Source organism: Watersipora subatra, chromosome 8 (genome assembly GCF_963576615.1).
Source record: "Watersipora subatra chromosome 8, tzWatSuba1.1, whole genome shotgun sequence".
NCBI classification, from domain to species: Eukaryota; Metazoa; Bryozoa; class Gymnolaemata; order Cheilostomatida; family Watersiporidae; genus Watersipora; species Watersipora subatra.
The window spans coordinates 6,019,018-6,038,529 of NC_088715.1; the positions used below are offsets into that span (position 1 = coordinate 6,019,018).

At 38.0% G+C, this 19,512-nt stretch overlaps 1 protein-coding gene across 1 annotated transcript; it reads right to left on the reverse strand.

Moving 5' to 3' along the window:
- Window positions 1–2,649: 2,649 nt before the first annotated feature.
- LOC137402127 (uncharacterized) lies at window positions 2,650–18,268 on the reverse strand. Its single transcript, XM_068088598.1, has 7 exons — window positions 18,154–18,268; window positions 16,066–16,238; window positions 14,401–14,466; window positions 13,299–14,295; window positions 12,147–12,354; window positions 10,074–10,327; window positions 2,650–2,788 (listed from the first exon to the last, which is right to left on the reverse strand). The coding sequence occupies exons 4-6, from the start codon at window positions 14,224–14,226 to the stop codon at window positions 10,279–10,281; spliced, it is 1,185 nt and encodes a 394-aa protein (XP_067944699.1). The 5' UTR covers window positions 14,227–14,295; window positions 14,401–14,466; window positions 16,066–16,238; window positions 18,154–18,268; the 3' UTR covers window positions 2,650–2,788; window positions 10,074–10,278.
- Between the last annotated feature and the right edge of the window lie 1,244 nt (window positions 18,269–19,512).

Genomic DNA, 19,512 nt, shown 5'->3' on the forward strand with positions numbered 1-19,512 from the left:
ACTGAAGGTTTTTAACTTATCCAGCTTTGAGTCAGTCTAAAGAGCTTTCCAACTAATCACCTCTACAGTTTTATCTCCACCTGTACAATAACAGTATCAGTGTACAGTATCTACATGACCATTTGACTTATCAGCTGTCAGGAGAGTACTACTAGCTATAAGAATAGTTTATGATTAGCCTTGAGGTACTAGTACTGTTATACTATTATTAACCTTGAGGTACTAGTACTGTTATACTATTATTAACCCTGAGGTACTAGTACTTTTATACTATTATTAACCTTGAGGTACTAGTACTGTTATAATACTATAAACCCTGAGGTACTAATACTGTTATACTATTATTAACCATAAGGTACTAGTACTGTTATACTATTATTAACTCTGAGGTACTAGTACTGTTATAATATTATTAACCCTGAGGTACTAGTACTGTTATACTATTATTAACCTTGATGTACTAGTGCTGTTATACTATTATTAATCCTGAGGTACTAGTACTGTTATACTATTATTAACCCTGAGGTACTAGTACTGTTATACTATTATTAACCCTGAGGTACTAGTACTGTTATATTATTATCAACCCTGAGGTACTAGTACTGTTATACTATTATTAACCCTGAGGTACTAGTACTGTTATAGTATTATTAACCCTGAAGTACTAGTACTGCTATACTATTATTAACCTTGATGTACTAGTGCTGTTATACTATTATTAATCCTGAGGTACTAGTACTGTTATACTATTATTAACCCTGAGGTACTAGTACTGTTATACTATTATTAACCCTGAGGTACTAGTACTGTTATACTATTATTAACCCTGAGGTACTAGTACTGTTATACTATTATTAACCTTGATGTACTAGTGCTGTTATACTATTATTAATCCTGAGGTACTAGTACTGTTATACTATTATTAACCGTGAGGTACTAGTACTGTTATACTATTATTAACCCTGAGGTACTAGTACTGTTATACTATTATTAACCCTGAGGTACTAGTACTGTTATATTATTATCAACCCTGAGGTACTAGTACTGTTATACTATTATTAACCCTGAGGTACTAGTACTGTTATACTATTATTTAACCCTGAGGTACTAGTACTGTTTTACTATTATTAACCCTGAGGTACTGGTCCTGTTATACTATTATTAACCCTAAGGTACTAGTACTGTTATACTATTATTAATCCTGAGGTACTAGTACAGCTATACTATTATTAACCCTGAAGTACTAGTACTGTTATACTATTATTAACCCTGAGGTACTAGTACTGTTATACTGTTATTAACCCTGAGGTACTATTACTGTTATAATAATATTAACCTTGAGGTATTAGTGCTGTTATAATACTATGAACCCTGAGGTACTGGTATTGTTATACTATTATTAACCCTGAGGTACTAGTACTGTTATACTATTATTCACCCTGAGGTACGAGTACTTTTATACTATTATTAACCCTGCGGTACTAGTCCTGTTATAATATTATTACCCTGAGGTATTAGTACTGTTATTAACCCTGAGGTACTAGTACTGTTATACTATTATTAACCCTGAGGTACTAGTACTGCTATACTATTATTAACTCTGAGGTACTAGTCCTGTTATACTACTATTAACCCAGAGGTACTAGTCCTGTTATACTATTATTAACCCTGAGGTACTAGTACTGTTATATTATTATTAACCCTGAGGTACTAGTACTGTTATACTATTATTAATCCTGATGTACAAGTGCTGTTATACTATTATTAATCCTGAGGTACTAGTAGCTACTGTTATACTATTATTAACCCTGAGGTACTAGTACTGTTATACTATTTTTAACCCTGAGGTACTCGTACTGTTATACTATTATTAACCCTGAGGTACTAGTACTGTTATACTATTATTAACCCTAAAGGTACTAGTACTGTTATACTATTATTAACCCTGAGGTACTAGTCCTGTTATACTATTATTAATCCTGAGGTACTAGTACTGTTATACTATCATTAACCCTGAGGTGCTAGTACTGTTATACTATTATTAACCCTGAAGTACTAGTCTTATCACAGAATACTAGTAACATATTTATAGTGTTCTTCACCAGCTTCATGTACCTCACTTCAACAAGTATTTTAACACCGAGTCCTTTACTATAGGTGGAGATGCCGTTTCCTTTATTTCATTCTCACCATGTATGACCAACTAGAGAACCAAAGCTAATTATCAGCAGATAGTCTCATGCTACCACCCCACATAGATAAGAGTTGCCAAGGCTATAACCAACCGTCTGATCTGTAACTGCTGGAAGTTATCAGCTCTGAGCTTCTTCATAAGTAGAGAGATGATGATGCTGGTGTCTGTCTGGTACCAGTCATACCTGAAACAGCACCAACACTGTAAAACATATACATAAATAGAGAGATGATGATGCCGGTGTCTATCTGGTACCAGTAATACCTGAAACAGCACCAACACTGTGAAACATACATAAATACATGTACCCATTTTACAAATAATAAATTATAAATTAACAAAATATCAGTTTAATTTACTAATACTAAATTAGCTCTGAATGACAGACTCTTGTCCTTGACCTTACAATCATATATAAAATACCAAGAAGATTTTAGAGTCTGCAGAATTCCTACCTGAGAGAGCTGAGAGTACTTGGGGGCCAACACCACCTTGTGAATAAAGATATGAGACAAGACTTGTTGTTACTGTGGCATCAGAGAAGATTGATGATGTCAAATATCGACAGGTAAAATCATCTGACTTAATTACTGCCTGTAAAGAAACAACTCCAGTCACACAATCACAGGTCATTATGCAGTGAATTGCCACTTGTTATCATGTAACCTCTATACACATGTAAAAGTGATTAATTTGTATCTTTGTGATCGGTACAAGTTTTACTAACTTGTGTATTACATCTCAGTATTAACAGAATAATGGAGTGATGTTAGCAAGTTGATGAACATTTATTTATATCTGAACAAACTATGAGAACTAACATTCTATTTCAGCTACAGTGCACCCTCAGGTTAAGATGACCATGTTATATGATTTCTTCCCCCTGCGGTGTAGAACACACTGATTTTTCATTCCTTTTTTCTTGCAAAATATGTTTCACCATGCGAGATCATTAAAACATCAAACCATGCGAAAACATCAAAAAACTTCTTTCGAAATACAAATTTGGCAGTCGGTAGGCGGATTACGTCGGAATAACAAACATGCCGATAGCTATACGCCGAAATCCCTTTAACAACAAATGAAAGAAATACGAAGCTCGATCTTACTCGGTTCAGCGTTATTTGTGATAATGAAATCGGAAACATATAGGTGATTAAATTTTATTGATGAAAAAAATTGAAGTTAACAAAAATAGTTAAAAATACGTACTAAAATTTATCTTTAATTATGTGTTTAGTAAGCTGAATTCCTTGAAGTTAAATTCAACATTTATGTTATACGCCTATCTCTGCCTCGAAAGTAAGAACTCCCTATTTTCTGCATATATTACATTGTAGCGTTACATTTTATTGCAGATCATAAACACTAAATACACTTAAGCTACTGTAGGTAACTATAGTTACTGAGGTTAACATATCATTGTGTTACTAATTTTTAATATGTACAGTATGTATATAAAGCTTTGATGATTTTACCAGGGGGTGTTTGAATTACTATAGGTTTCTATACCCCTCTATACGAAATGTTCACCTTACAATGCCAACACTGGAACAACTTGAAATTGTATGGTTAGGGTCCACTGTAATGTGTTTACCAAGGCGTTAATAAAATTATCAGACATTCTCTACAAGTATAAGGAAAGCTCTAGCGACAAACTAACGAGTGGCTAAGTTACACCGATCAGCTCACTGATCTACAGTCATTTCTGTATCTTTTCCTAGCTGGGTTAGCATTAATATTATACCAACAACTTCCAGAAAGTGACACACCGGATTATGATAAGTTAAAGCAACACTGCACTGATGAAAACTACTATACAACTAGCAGACAACTCCAAAAAACAAGTGCTCCTAAATGAAGAGTCTGCTGAAGTATATTTGGATACTTGGGCATTAAGGATACTTTTGGTTGGTGGCACCTATTGGACAGGTTCATGCAGGTCCTATATTGAAACAGGCTTGTCTTTATGACTGGGTTGTAAAATCAGCTGAATTCTAAGGCATGAGGTGGATAGTTAACACTGAGCGAACTTGTAGCTCAAGAGAGGACATTGCAGAATACTCAAACTAATGAGTGTACATGTGAATTAGATATTTCATATTAGATACAGACGTTATTCCCTCAGGAACCCAAATTACGTCTCACAAGATTACTAGAATGAACAGAACAGGAAACCACATAGCCTGTTACAAGTGCAGATATGGTGGGCAGCTGGCCCCTCACTGCCTTCACGCGCATAACAAAAATCTTTAGACAAAAGACTTTACGCAAATAACTTTACATAAGAGCAAAAATGTTTTCACTTGTAACTGAACCGTAATGATCGATAATGTGAATTGCAACCACTTATGAAACATTTCCTATAGTTTTTATATACATGTAATTAAATCGGTTCAGCAGTTTTGCTATAGGCTAGAATAGCGATACTCATAGCTGTATCAACTTTACTAATATCACAAACTAGTGATTCTCCTCATGAATGATAAATGTGGTGACATTACTTCAATAATGGTAACCGTTATACCTCTAGTTGGTGAGTGTAGCCAGTCCTTAAATAAGGGGTCAGTTATAGCTCTAGTTGGTGAGTGTAGCCAGACCTTAATTAAGGGGTTAGTTATACCTCTAGTTGGTGAGTGTAGCCAGACCTTAAATAAAGGGTCAGTTATAGCTCTAGTTGGTGAGTGTAGCCAGACCTTAAACAAGGGGTCAGTTATACCTCTAGTTGGTGAGTGTAACCAGACCTTAAATAAGGGGTCAGTTATACCTCTAGTTGGTGAGTGTAACCAGACCTTAACTAAGGGGTCAGTTATACATCTAGTTGGTGAGTGTAGCCAGACCTTAAATAAGGGGTCATTTATACCTCTAGTTGGTGAGTGTAGCCAGACCTTAAATAAGGGGTTAGTTATACCTCTAGTTGGTGAGTGTAGCCAGACCTAAAATAAGGGGTCAGTTATACCTCTAGTTGGTGAGTGTAACCAGACCTTAAATAAAGGGGTCAGTTATACCTCTAGTTGGCGAGTGTAGCCAGACCTTAAATAAAGGGTCAGTTATAGCTCTAGTTGGTGAGTGTAGCCAGACCTTAAACAAGGGGTCAGTTATACCTCTAGTTGGTGAGTGTAGCCAGACCTTAAATAAGGGGTCAGTTATACCTCTAGTTGGTGAGTGTAACCAGACCTTAAATAAGGGGTCAGTTATACATCTAGTTGGTGAGTGTAGCCAGACCTTAAATAAGGGGTCATTTATACCTCTAGTTGGTGAGTGTAGCCAGACCTTAAATAAGGGGTCAGTTATACCTCTAGTTGGTGAGTGTAGCCAGACCTTAAATAAGGGGGTCGGTTATACCCCTAGTTGGTGAGTGTAGCCAGACCTTAAATAAGGGCTCAGTTATACCTCTAGTTGGTGAGTGTAGCCAGACCTTAAATAAGGGGTCAGTTATACATCTAGTTGGTGAGTGTAGCCAGACCTTAAATAAGGGGTCATTTATTCCTCTAGTTGGTGAGTGTAGCCAGACCTTAAATAAGGGGTCAGTTATACCTCTAGTTGGTGAGTGTAGCCAGACCTTAAATAAGGGGTCAGTTATACCTCTAATTGGTGAGTGTAGCCAGACCTTAAATAAGGGGGTCGGTTATACCTCTAGTTGGTGAGTGTAGCCAGACCTTAAATAAGGGCTCAGTTATACCTCTAGTTGGTGAGTGTAGCCAGACCTTAAATAAGGGGTCAGTTATACCTCTAGTTGGTGAGTGTAGCCAGACCTTAAATAAGGGGTCATTTATACCTCTAGTTGGTGAGTGTAGCCAGACCTTAAATAAGGGGTCATTTATACCTCTAGTTGGTGAGTGTAGCCAGACCTTAAACAAGGGGTCATTTATACCTCTAGTTGGTGAGTGTAGCCAGACCTTAAATAAGGGGTCAGTTATACCTCTAGTTGGTGAGTGTAGCCAGACCTTAAATAAGGGGTCAGTTATACCTCTAGTTGGTGAGTGTAGCCAGACCATAAATAAGGGGTCATTTATACATCTAGTTGGTGAGTGTAGCCAGACCTTAAATAAGGGGTCATTTATACCCCTAGTTGGTGAGTGTAGCCAGACCTTAAATAAGGGGTTAGTTATACCTCTAGTTGGTGAGTGTAGCCAGACCTTAAATAAGGGGTCATTTATACCTCTAGTTGGTGTGTGTAGCCAGACCTTAAATAAGGGGTCAGTTATACCTCTAGTTGGTGAATGTAGCCAGACCTTAAATAAGGGGTCATTTATACCTCTAGTTGGTGAGTGTAGCCAGACCTTAAATAAGGGGTCATTTATACCTCTAGTTGGTGAGTGTAGCCAGACCTTAAATAAGGGGTCAGTTATAGCTCTAGTTAGTGAGTGTAGCCAGACCTTAAATAAGGGGTCAGTTATACCTCTAGTTGGTGAGTGTAGCCAGACCTTAAATAAAGGGACAGTTATACTTCTAGTTAGTGAGTGTAACCAGACCTTAAATAAGGGGTCAGTTATACCTCTAGTTGGTGAGTGTAGCCAGACCTTAAACAAGGGGTCAGTTATACCTCTAGTTGGTGAGTGTAGCCAGACCTTAAATGAGGGGTCAGTTATACATCTAGTTGGTGAGTGTAGCCAGACCTTAAATAAGGGGTCAGTTATACCTCTAGTTGGTGAGTGTAGCCAGACCTTAAATAAGGGGTCAGTTATACCTCTAGTTGGTGAGTGTAGCCAGACCTTAAATAAGGGGTCATTTATACCTCTAGTTGGTGAGTGTAGCCAGACCTTAAATAAGGGGTCATTTATACCTCTAGTTGGTGAGTGTAGCCAGACCTTAAATAAGGGGTCAGTTATAGCTCTAGTTAGTGAGTGTAGCCAGACCTTAAATAAGGGGTTAGTTATACCTCTAGTTGGTGAGTGTAGCCAGACCTTAAATAAGGGGTCATTTATACCTCTAGTTGGTGTGTGTAGCCAGACCTTAAATAAGGGGTCAGTTATACCTCTAGTTGGTGAATGTAGCCAGACCTTAAATAAGGGGTCATTTATACCTCTAGTTGGTGAGTGTAGCCAGACCTTAAATAAGGGGTCATTTATACCTCTAGTTGGTGAGTGTAGCCAGACCTTAAATAAGGGGTCAGTTATAGCTCTAGTTAGTGAGTGTAGCCAGACCTTAAATAAGGGGTCAGTTATACCTCTAGTTGGTGAGTGTAGCCAGACCTTAAATAAAGGGACAGTTATACTTCTAGTTAGTGAGTGTAACCAGACCTTAAATAAGGGGTCAGTTATACCTCTAGTTGGTGAGTGTAGCCAGACCTTAAACAAGGGGTCAGTTATACCTCTAGTTGGTGAGTGTAGCCAGACCTTAAATGAGGGGTCAGTTATACATCTAGTTGGTGAGTGTAGCCAGACCTTAAATAAGGGGTCAGTTATACCTCTAGTTGGTGAGTGTAGCCAGACCTTAAATAAGGGGTCAGTTATACCTCTAGTTGGTGAGTGTAGCCAGACCTTAAATAAGGGGTCATTTATACCTCTAGTTGGTGAGTGTAGCCAGACCTTAAATAAGGGGTCATTTATACCTCTAGTTGGTGAGTGTAGCCAGACCTTAAATAAGGGGTCAGTTATAGCTCTAGTTAGTGAGTGTAGCCAGACCTTAAATAAGGGGTCAGTTATACTTCTAGTTAGTGAGTGTAACCAGACCTTAAACAAGGGGTCAGTTATACCTCTAGTTGGTGAGTGTAGCCAGACCTTAAATAAGGGGTCAGTTATACTTCTAGTTAGTGAGTGTAACCAGACCTTAAATAAGGGGTCAGTTATACCTCTAGTTGGTGAGTGTAGCCAGACCTTAAACAAGGGGTCAGTTATACCTCTAGTTGGTGAGTGTAGCCAGACCTTAAATGAGGGGTCAGTTATACATCTAGTTGGTGAGTGTAGCCAGACCTTAAATAAGGGGTCAGTTATACCTCTAGTTGGTGAGTGTAGCCAGACCTTAAATAAGGGGTCAGTTATACCTCTAGTTGGTGAGTGTAGCCAGACCTTAAATAAGGGGTCAGTTATACCTCTAGTTGGTGAGTGTAGCCAGACCATAAATAAGGGGTCATTTATACATCTAGTTGGTGAGTGTAGCCAGACCTTAAATAAGGGGTCATTTATACCCCTAGTTAGTGAGTGTAGCCAGACCTTAAATAAGGGGTTAGTTATACCTCTAGTTGGTGAGTGTAGCCAGACCTTAAATAAGGGGTCATTTATACCGCTAGTTGGTGAGTGTAGCCAGACCTTAAATAAGGGGTCAGTTATACCTCTAGTTGGTGAGTGTAGCCAGACCTTAAATAAGGGGTCAGTTATACCTCTAGTTGGTGAATGTAGCCAGACCTTAAATAAGGGGTCATTTATACCTCTAGTTGGTGAGTGTAGCCAGACCTTAAATAAGGGGTCATTTATACCTCTAGTTGGTGAGTGTAGCCAGACCTTAAATAAGGGGTCAGTTATAGCTCTAGTTAGTGAGTGTAGCCAGACCTTAAATAAGGGGTCAGTTATACCTCTAGTTGGTGAGTGTAGCCAGACCTTAAATAAGGGGACAGTTATACTTCTAGTTAGTGAGTGTAACCAGACCTTAAATAAGGGGTCAGTTATACCTCTAGTTAGTGAGTGTATCCAGACCTTAAACAAGGGGTCAGTTATACCTCTAGTTGGTGAGTGTAGCCAGACCTTAAATGAGGGGTCAGTTATACATCTAGTTGGTGAGTGTAGCCAGACCTTAAATAAGGGGTCAGTTATACCTCTAGTTGGTGAGTGTAGCCAGACCTTAAATAAGGGGTCAGTTATACCTCTAGTTGGTGAGTGTAGCCAGACCTTAAATAAGGGGTCATTTATACCTCTAGTTGGTGAGTGTAGCCAGACCTTAAATAAGGGGTCATTTATACCTCTAGTTGGTGAGTGTAGCCAGACCTTAAATAAGGGGTCAGTTATAGCTCTAGTTAGTGAGTGTAGCCAGACCTTAAATAAGGGGTCAGTTATACTTCTAGTTAGTGAGTGTAACCAGACCTTAAATAAGGGGTCAGTTATACCTCTAGTTGGTGAGTGTAGCCAGACCTTAAATAAGGGGTCAGTTATACTTCTAGTTAGTGAGTGTAACGAGACCTTAAATAAGGGGTCAGTTATACCTCTAGTTGGTGAGTGTAGCCAGACCTTAAACAAGGGGTCAGTTATACCTCTAGTTGGTGAGTGTAGCCAGACCTTAAATGAGGGGTCAGTTATACATCTAGTTGGTGAGTGTAGCCAGACCTTAAATAAGGGGTCAGTTATACCTCTAGTTGGTGAGTGTAGCCAGACCTTAAATAAGGGATAAACTAGTTATATTATAGTGAAGCTCTGCAGAAGAGAAGATAACTCTTGTTTCATCAAGATGAACTTACATAAAATTTTAGTTGAATTTACCGGAAAGTGACGACATTTTTCTATCAATTGCGATTGTTTTTGATATTCGAGGTCTGACTACGAGGATTTTTCAAAATGAAATTGACAAAACTTGATTGCGGTTAAAATGCTCAAAAATATTTGAGTGAAATCATGTTACTAGTTGCATTTGATGCTTTAGTTGATACCTGCTACTGCATGCGAGTTGCAACATTACATGTCTTTACTCTGTCGGTCTCCTTGCAAATATAGACATCATAATCACACTTTCACTTGATATGAGCATTTTAACCACGATAAAGTTGGGTCGATTTTACACGTGAAACATCCTGGCAGTCAGATCACCTCAAACAAAAACAATCGCTAACGATAAAAAATATCGATACTTTCTGACAAAATCTACTAAAATTTTATGTAAATTCATATTTAACTATGAACATCAAAGTGAGTTATTGACCAATCAGATGATAGAATTAGCTGTTATCGACCTTGAGTTGATCATCAGTGAGAGTTCCAAAGTCATCCATTGGTGTGAAAGGACTTGGCACATAAGCCTTGTGTGTGCCCTCGCGATGAGGTGTTCTCATATCTTCTGCTAACTTCCAAGGTGATACAGAGTTACCGGGAAGGCCTGCTTTAGGTCGACATCGAGTTGATGGCAGCGAGACATCGTCTAAAAACAGCTGCTTTCCTTTAACTCTGCTGAGTCCTCTGAAGTCGTCCATATGAGCAACCGGCTGGCCTGAGAAATGAACAAATCGAGGTGAGCTCACATATATTGAGGGTTACATCGATCATCATCCTGTCATACTATGATCAAATGGGATGTGTTATACATGACCTTTACTCACCGCACGTTAAACATAGAGCAAACAAATGGATTTATTCAACTTTTTATCAATATAGGAAAATCTTTCAAATAATGTACGGTATGTGAAAACTGCATGATTAACTATTTTGTACCAGCAATAGGTCAACTTCAATATTTCTAGAAATATGTCAGTCTTCACCTGATATATCTCAAACATTTACCTCTGGAGCTTCCCAACAGCGATTACATAACAATGAATTACCAAATGTGAGTTTAGGAGAAAAACTAGTGAAAACATGACTAACAAAAAAAGCCAACAAAGCTTGGCTACATCCAGACAGCTAAGCTAAAAATAGAGAATCAGTCGGCGTTCAACAATCCTAACCAAATGCACCTAAACAACTGTGATAGATGTAAAGTTAAAGGTTGACTTGCAACAAAATTCACATTACAGTTATTTGGTATCAAAAGACTCACCATGTCTTACTCTGTTGTGTTGTAGGTGCGAAATATGTGGGAATGTGATTACAAAAAACGAACAGTTAATCGCAGTCACACGAGACCGCCGTAGTTTGGATTCTCTCTGCAAAATGGCTCAAATGTGACGTAGCTGTGGTAGATGGTTTCTGTTTACACTTTCATGCAACCTTATTCGTCAAAATATTTTCACAAATATACTTCACGCACTCAATAAAACCATGTCTATTGTTCTTACGCGTCTATTTCATCGTCATTGTAATGCTGTCACTTTTAGCAGTGATAGCTTATAACTTACCGTAAAATATCATTTAATTTTTTAACCTTACCTCGAAGGAGTACATATCATTGTCTGATAATCAAGACGAGCCTGTTGGTCACCTGTGATAATCGAAAAATGCTGCAAAAATTATTTGCGAAGTATTGGGTCACATGATCAGATTACGATTTGACGATTAGATCAAGCCGAAACAAAACTGTAAAGTAGCGAGCATCTATATTTGATACGGGGTCTTCGGTAAAACCCGAAGTGCTTGTCATAAACTAGTGCTACGATAAGTTTTATATTGAGCTTTTTATTGGCCTTTCAATTCACGTGAGAACATCACGTGACAAGACAATAATTAAACTGTAATGACTATGTCAGAAAAATAAGCAGATTCCAATCTACAGCGGCTTTTCGTTTTTGAGCTTTTAAGAGCTTGTAATCACATTTCCACATGTTCGACACCTACAACACAACAGAGTAAGACATGGTGAATCTTTTGATACCAAATAACTGTAATGTGAATTTTGTTGCAAGTCAACCTTTAAGAACCATAGGTAACATATAGTCATGTACCAACCGTGCATTACACGAGGGTGTGTGCCAACTATGCATTACATGAAGGCTTGTACCGGCCGTGCGTGAATAAGGGTGTGTGCCAACCTCGTAGGATATATAAACACTCACAGCCAAGCTTAATATAGGAGCATTTTACACCGCGGTAAAGCAACAAAGATATTCTGTGGTCCAAAGGTATTGCGACATGTGCAGATTTTTTCGTTAATTCTGACAGAAATCACGAAATGAACAGAAAAACACAAGAATTATTTAGCCTGAATTCGCAGAATTGGCAGAGCTGTGCATGCACACCAAAATCGTCGACAAAACGCTTTTAATTGGCTAAACAAATTATTAGCGAGCACGATATTAGCAGCTTTCGCAATTTATATAATCCGTTTGAAAAGCTTTTCCTACTCACTGAGTTCAGCCTCGTTCATAGAAACTTACACATCTTTTGGACCAACTGATGCCTCGAGTTTAGTGAAGTCACGTGAGGTAATCTCTAAAAAGTCTCCAAAAAATTTTGCATCTTCGGAACGAATGATAACATCTTTTTCATTCCCATGATCAGCATTAGCCTGTTCCACTGTGCCGCCATCAAGCACCTGCCCTGGCATGACGTCTTCTGTATCTTCTGACAGACCCTTTGCACCAGCTGTGTGGGAAATAGATATATGAAACATGAAAATGCTCTTGAATGAAGTGAGTATTGCAAACTTGAAAATTTCATTTGATATATAATATAACGACAAAAAGGCTAGAGATGAGCTAATTTTACATTAATCTACACAGTTGCAGGAGAATTTTGATTTTTATATACCGGTAGTATACAGTTCTTGGTACCTTTACGTCCTAAGAAACATGTTTAAACACAACTGATTGAGGGAAAATCATGTGGGCTTTAAGCCAAGAATGCTTTTAAATTGAAACACCAAGCTTTGAATGAATCAATTTTTGTGCCAACCATCAATCACTTATCTGCCCGTCATTCATACATTGATGTATTTTAAATGATGCCGACTATGAAATTTTATTTCTCTCTAAGCAATACCTCATACAAGCTCATACAGCCAAATTTGAAGAAATTGGGTAGTTTTATATTTCCAAACTAGTTACAAATGAGAGATTATGTATGCACAGCTATTGTGAGATTTAAACACAGTTGATAGAAGTACAATTAAATAGCGTTCATCTATGAGATAGATGAACACAAGAATGCATTGAGACGGCTGAGAGTTTTTTGGTTAGTAGAGGGGGCAGCTTAGCGATAACAAAACAGATTAAAGTTTGCTATCGATTTGTGCTGGCGCCTGAGGACAAGCTCTCCAAATTATCTTAAATCGTTTCACAAGAAAATTGTTACCAATTTGTCTGCCCAGCAATTAATATGACAAATTGAGCAGACTGCCACTCTCACACTTTCTTCAAGAATGAAGGCTAAACCTGTTTCCATCTTGCCTATTTTTTATGTATCACAGACATTTCTTTATAAAATTTGAAAATAAGGGCAGTCTGCATAAAAAGGCTCCCGTGTATCACAAAATTGAAAAACAACTTCATTGACTAACAGCAGTGTAACACTTGGACAACTAAATGTACCTGCAGGAAAGTTCCCGACGGAATGATTCTTTTTTTTAACATCAGCTGAAGGTGTACCTGCAAATGATTCACTGTTAGTACTTAGGTCGACCGCTATAGGACTAGTATCATAGGTTTCCACAGTAACCGAATCTGTTGAACTCATTTGGTCCTCATTGCCAACACAGGCATCATCTGTCCTCAAACTGTCATATTCTATGGCTTCCTGAGAAATCATAGAACTCTTGTGACTTGAGCTCTGATTAGGAAGCTTTTCTATGTCTACGATAGGAACACGACTAAAATCCAATGAAGAGAACTCGCTTGGATCTGCATAAGGGTATTGATTTGGAGACAAGATCTTGTGAGAATTTTCAGTTACTCTACACTTCGATTTAAAATGCAGTTTGCGTTTTCGGCCCCGCCCACCACCTTTTTGACTTTTTATACAGAGTCCAAAACTCTTTTTTGCTAGACTGTTGTCTGTAAACTTGTGAATATTGTAATCAAATGATCGAGTTGCCTCTCCTTTTGTTTGGTAAGCTTGTCTATACTTTAAGGCAGCTTTCTTTGACAGCGAGTGAGATGGAATGAACTTTCGTTTACCTTTTTCTTTGCCTCTAATAGTTAAAAGGTTAATATTCTTTATGGGCTTACAGCTCTTTCTGGCATAATTCCGACCTCTGGGAGATTTACTAGAGATCGCATTGTCAAAGCTCTTACTAATCGGGGAACTGCTATTACCCCCAATATCGTTCTCTATTGGCTTACTAATGTTAAACATCTTTTGAAGTTCTAAACTTTTATTGGCAGAAGGGGGTGAAAGAGCTCCAGCGAGGTTCAACTCGTTAGCCATTTCAGAGTTTTGCTGTGAATGGTCGATAGGCATTTCTGGAGAATGCATAGAAGTACGCATGGATGTATCAGATAAAAACTCATCATTATTCATTGATCTTCAACTACGGATATTATTCACAGATTTTCGATGTCTGTTCACAGTCTTATGAGGTGATGGAACCTAAAAGTCAAGAGAACTGATTCTACAATCTGCAAAAGTTGAGCTCATCTTCAGGTTCAAATGCTCTAATGCGCCAATTCAAAAATGAGAGGGAAGTCATGTTACCAAAGAAACAGTCGATGTGTCAGCCGATGTGTCAGCCGATGCAAACTTCTTAGACCGTCCAGTAACCTACAAAAAGCAAAGACTCCAAAGCTAATATAAATTGATGCATGTAAGGCTTTTTGCGAAACCTAGAACATTATGCAAATATAAGATATACATAGTTTAATGCCTCCTGAAAGAATGTTCTTTTTTTAATCATTTTAAAAGTGAGAGGAAGTACTCTAGTAGTAGTATAGAAATACTACCATCAGAATAAGAGGAAGTACTCTAGTAGTAATATAGAAATACTACCATCAGAGTAAGAGGAAATACTCTAGTAGTAGTATAGAAATACTACCACCAGAGTAAGAAGAAGTACTCTAGTAGCAGATTAGAAATACTACCATCAGAGTAAGAGAAAGTACTCTAGTAGTAGATTAGAAATACTAACACCAGAATAAGAGGAAGTACTCTAGTAGTAGTATAGAAATACTACCATATGGGTACGAAGAAGTGCTCTAGTAGTAGTATAAAAATACTACCATCAGAGTAAGAAAAAGTACTCTAGTAGTATAGAAATACTACCACCAGAGTAAGAAGAAGTACTCTAGTAGCAGATTAGAAATACTACCATCAGAGTAAGAGAAAGTACTCTAGTAGTAGATTAGAAATACTAACACCAGAATAAGAGGAAGTACTCTAGTAGTAGTATAGAAATACTACCATATGGGTACGAAGAAGTGCTCTAGCAGTAGTATAGAAATACTACCATCAGAACAAGAGGAAGTACTCTAGCAGTAGTATAAAAATACTACCATCAGAGTAAGAAAAAGTACTCTAGTAGTATAGAAATACTACCATCAGACTAAGAGAAAGTACTCTAGTAGTAGATTAGAAATACTAACACCAGAATAAGAGGAAGTACTCTAGTAGTAGTATAGAAATACTACCATCAGAGTAAGAGAAAGTACTCTAGTAGTAGATTAGAAATACTAACACCAGAATAAGAGGAAGTACTCTAGTAGTAGTATAGAAATACTACCATCAGAGTAAGAAAAAGTACTCTAGTAGTAGATTAGATATACTACCATAGGGGTACGAGGAAGTACTCTAGTAGTAGATTAGAAATACTACCATCAGAGTAAGAGGAAGTACTCTAGTAGTAGTATAGAAGTACTACCATCAGAGTAAGAGGAAGTACTCTAGTAGTAGATTAGAAATACTACCATCAGAGTAAGAGGAAGTACTCTAGTAGTAGTATAGAAGTACTACCATCAGAGTAAGAGGAAGTACTCTAGTAGTAGATTAGAAATACTACCATCAGAGTAAGAGGAAGTACTCTAGTAGTAGTATAGAAATACTACCATCAGAGTAAGATGATGTACTCTAGTAGTAGTATAGAAATACTACCATCAGAGTAAGATGATGTACTCTAGTAGTAGTATAGAAATACTACCATCAGAGTAAAAGGAAGTACTCTAGTAGTAGATTAGAAATACTACCATCAGAGTAAGAGGAAGTACTCTAGTAGTAGTATAGAAATACTACCATCAGAGTAAGAGGAAGTACTCTAGTAGTAGTATAGAAATACTACCATCAGAGTAAAAGGAAGTACTCTAGTAGTAGATTAGAAATACTACCATCAGAATAAGAGGAAGTACTCTAGTAGCAGTATAGCAATACTACCATATGGGTACGAGGAAGTACTCTAGTTGTAGATTCGTTATTTATGGCATAGGTTTCATCCTTGGGTGTTGCAGAAGATCTACTACCTCTTGGCCTGCCAGGCCTCCTTTTAACACTAGGCCCTCCGCTGACAGCAGCTTTTTTCTGCCGCTTTTCCGAGGTGCCGAGGCTACCTAGAAATAGTAAAGATTACACCTTGTACTTCTCCATGGACACAAGAACAAAGAAAGGACTACGCAGTTTCGTAGAGGCTACTTTCTTGCCTATTGAAAAACTACCAAACGCAATGCACAGCCACTCTGTACAAAAAAGATTACACGGCCTCCGACTATGGCAGATGTTTTATTTAAAAAATGCACAAATTTGAGCCAATCCGCAAGTTAACTGCATCATGGAAACGGCATAAATCCATAAGCTAAGTGAATTTTGCGATGCGCAAATCTTTATCGAATCCATCATGCTTGTGAATGATGAAAACGGTACATGCGAATCATGCGCATTAAGATATCGCTGGATATTCCATTCTAAACATTTGCACGCTTCAGTCATTTTTATTTGATTTGAGCAGTTTCGAAGCACCAATGTTCCAAACGATTGCTACTAAGGTTAGCGTGACAAGACTGCGTAGCTATTTATAGAGTCATTAATTAGGCTAATACTTTACCTACTGGGGGGTCAAGCTGCGCACAGCCCCAAAACGTATCACGCGAGTCATGGAAACATAGTGATTGTTTCATAGAGGCTGCTTTTTTACTATTTGAAAAACTAATCAAACGTGATGCACAGCCACTCTGACCATGGCAGATGCTTTATTTAAAAAATGTCCCATATTATATTCATAAAACCTTAATACCGCCTGCAGAGTTAAACTTACCCGTCATTTTTTTAAGTTGATCTTTCCTGAGGCAAACTTAAGAATATAGGCTACCTATAAAATGTAACAAAATTTTCAAATCAAATTTATGGTACCATAAATACCCTAAAGATGACTGCAACATTGAGTTGAAGCATTTAAACTGTTAATTCATGATCGTGACAGCAAAAGACAGGTAATAAGGGGCTGTGACAGCAAATGACAGGTAATAAAGGGCTGTGACAGCAAAAGACAGGTAATAAGGGGCTGTGACAGCAAAAGACAGGTAATAAAGGGCTGTGACAGCAAAAGACAGGTAATAAGGGGCTGTGACAGCAAATGACAGGTAATAAGGGGCTGTGACAGCAAAAGACAGGTAATAAGGGGCTGTGACAGCAAATGACAGGTAATAAGGGGCTGTGACAGCAAATGACAGGTAATAAGGGGCTGTGACAGCAGATGACAGGTTGTTGTTATGGCTGTAATAGCAAATGAGAAGTAATTCATGGCTGTGACAGCAAATGACAGGTATCTTATGAGTGTGACAGCAAATGACAAAAAATTCATGGTTGTAACATGACTTTTTTGTAACAACAAACCCATAAACTATAGACTTATACACATAGCCTTGTCGATATGTGTATAAGTCCATAGTTTGCGGGTTCGAGCTTCCGTACTAACAATCAGCAAGTTCTACTTTGATAAACACTAGGATGGTCTCACAGATAGCGCACAGGAGAGACAATAGTAATTGTACAACCCAACTTGTGCGATACAAATTATTTTAACAGTACACAAATTAGCCGACAGTCGAGCATAAAGTGAACATAAAAAGACATACAAAAGCTCATTTCATATGCTACTTAGCCAATGAGGTGGGTTGAAATCTTTACTATAATAAGAGCCGTGTCCGTTTGTCGGAAGCCACGCTTAAAGATTGAGAAAAAACGGATTACACAGGAATTGAACCCAGACATCCAGATTTGCAGCCAGGCGCACTACCAACTGCAGCACTGGACCACCTTGTAACATACCTAAATAGTTGTGCGCACGCTGATTACATACGATAATCTCTCATGGCGCATATTGCCAGCATACTAGTACATAGTAACATCATAGTCCTTAAATCAAGATATAAGGACTACAAATCAATAGTTATCAGAGTTGTACACAACATGAAGGTGATAAGCAAAGATATATAAAGGCTGAAGGAAAGTGAGAATAGACACACATACTGGGATATTTGCATGACATTGTCAGTAGGTATTTGGAGAAGGGCTGACTCATCACCAGTGTAAACATACTTGAGCCAGGCACTCACATGACTGTAGGAGAGAGCAGACATGTCTAGTGTGTCCACTGAGAGCAAACCCTGCATCAAGAGAGAACAGAACGCATTAAGATTTCTAGAGAAAATGTTAACAAATATTTCTGATTTGTCATAAAATTAAACCATTGCGTTAAGCACAAAGGTTTTGAGCTAATTTTATGCACTGTAAAACATATCTCACAGTAAAAGCAGCACCTATTTACCGCAGAAGTCATAGAGAATATGTTATCTAGACAACCTGTGAGTAAAACTTCAACCTGCAAGTACTAAAAGCACCTGTAAATAGACCAATTATCTCGGAGTAGCACTTGCACCATAACAAATGGGTGTCAAACAAGGCAAATGCTGCTTCATCATACTTTGTAGCCAGCTCAGCAAACTTACACCATATTAATTTGAATCCAAAGTAGGGAGCCTCTATAGACACCATTGAAAAGGTGGTTGGGCAAACTGGTAAGCCCTAGTGTACAAGAAGCTATGCGTGGATAATGGAAATGAGACAAAGTTGAACAAAACAACCAAAATATAAGATAACCTAAAACACCTTCCACTAATACACCTTCCACTAATATACCTTCCACTAATACGCCTTCCACTAATACGCCTTCCACTAATACGCCTTCCACTAATACGCCTTCCACTAATATACCTTCCACTAATACGCCTTCCACTAATACGCCTTCCACCAATACGCCTTCCACTAATACGCCTTCCACTAATACGCCTTCCACTAATACGCCTTCCACTAATACGCCTTCCACTAATACACCTTCCACTAATACACCTTATGCAAGTCTACAGCAAAGACATGGGAATGACCTTTAGTATTGAAAATGTAGAAGGCTAATCCTCAAGAAAGGCCATACTGTGCATACAGATGGCCAGGAAATACCAACTGGTACCATCAAGGATATAGAAGGGTAAATACATGGTGACTATGCAAAACAATATCAACCATGAAACCAAAGTGCATTACAAGGCCATTACCGAATAGGTAATAACAGGCATAATAAAGCACCTAGCAGGCATAATAAGGTACCTAACAAGCATAATAAGGTACCTAACAGGCATATAAAGTACCTGATAGGTATAATAAGGTACCTAGCAGGCATAATAAGGTGCCTAACAGGTAGAATAAGGTACCTAGCACGTATAATAAGGTACCTAACAGGTATAATAAAGTACCTAACAGGCATAATAAAGCACCTAGCAGGCATAATAAGGTACCTAACAAGCATAATAAGGTACCTAACAGGCATATAAA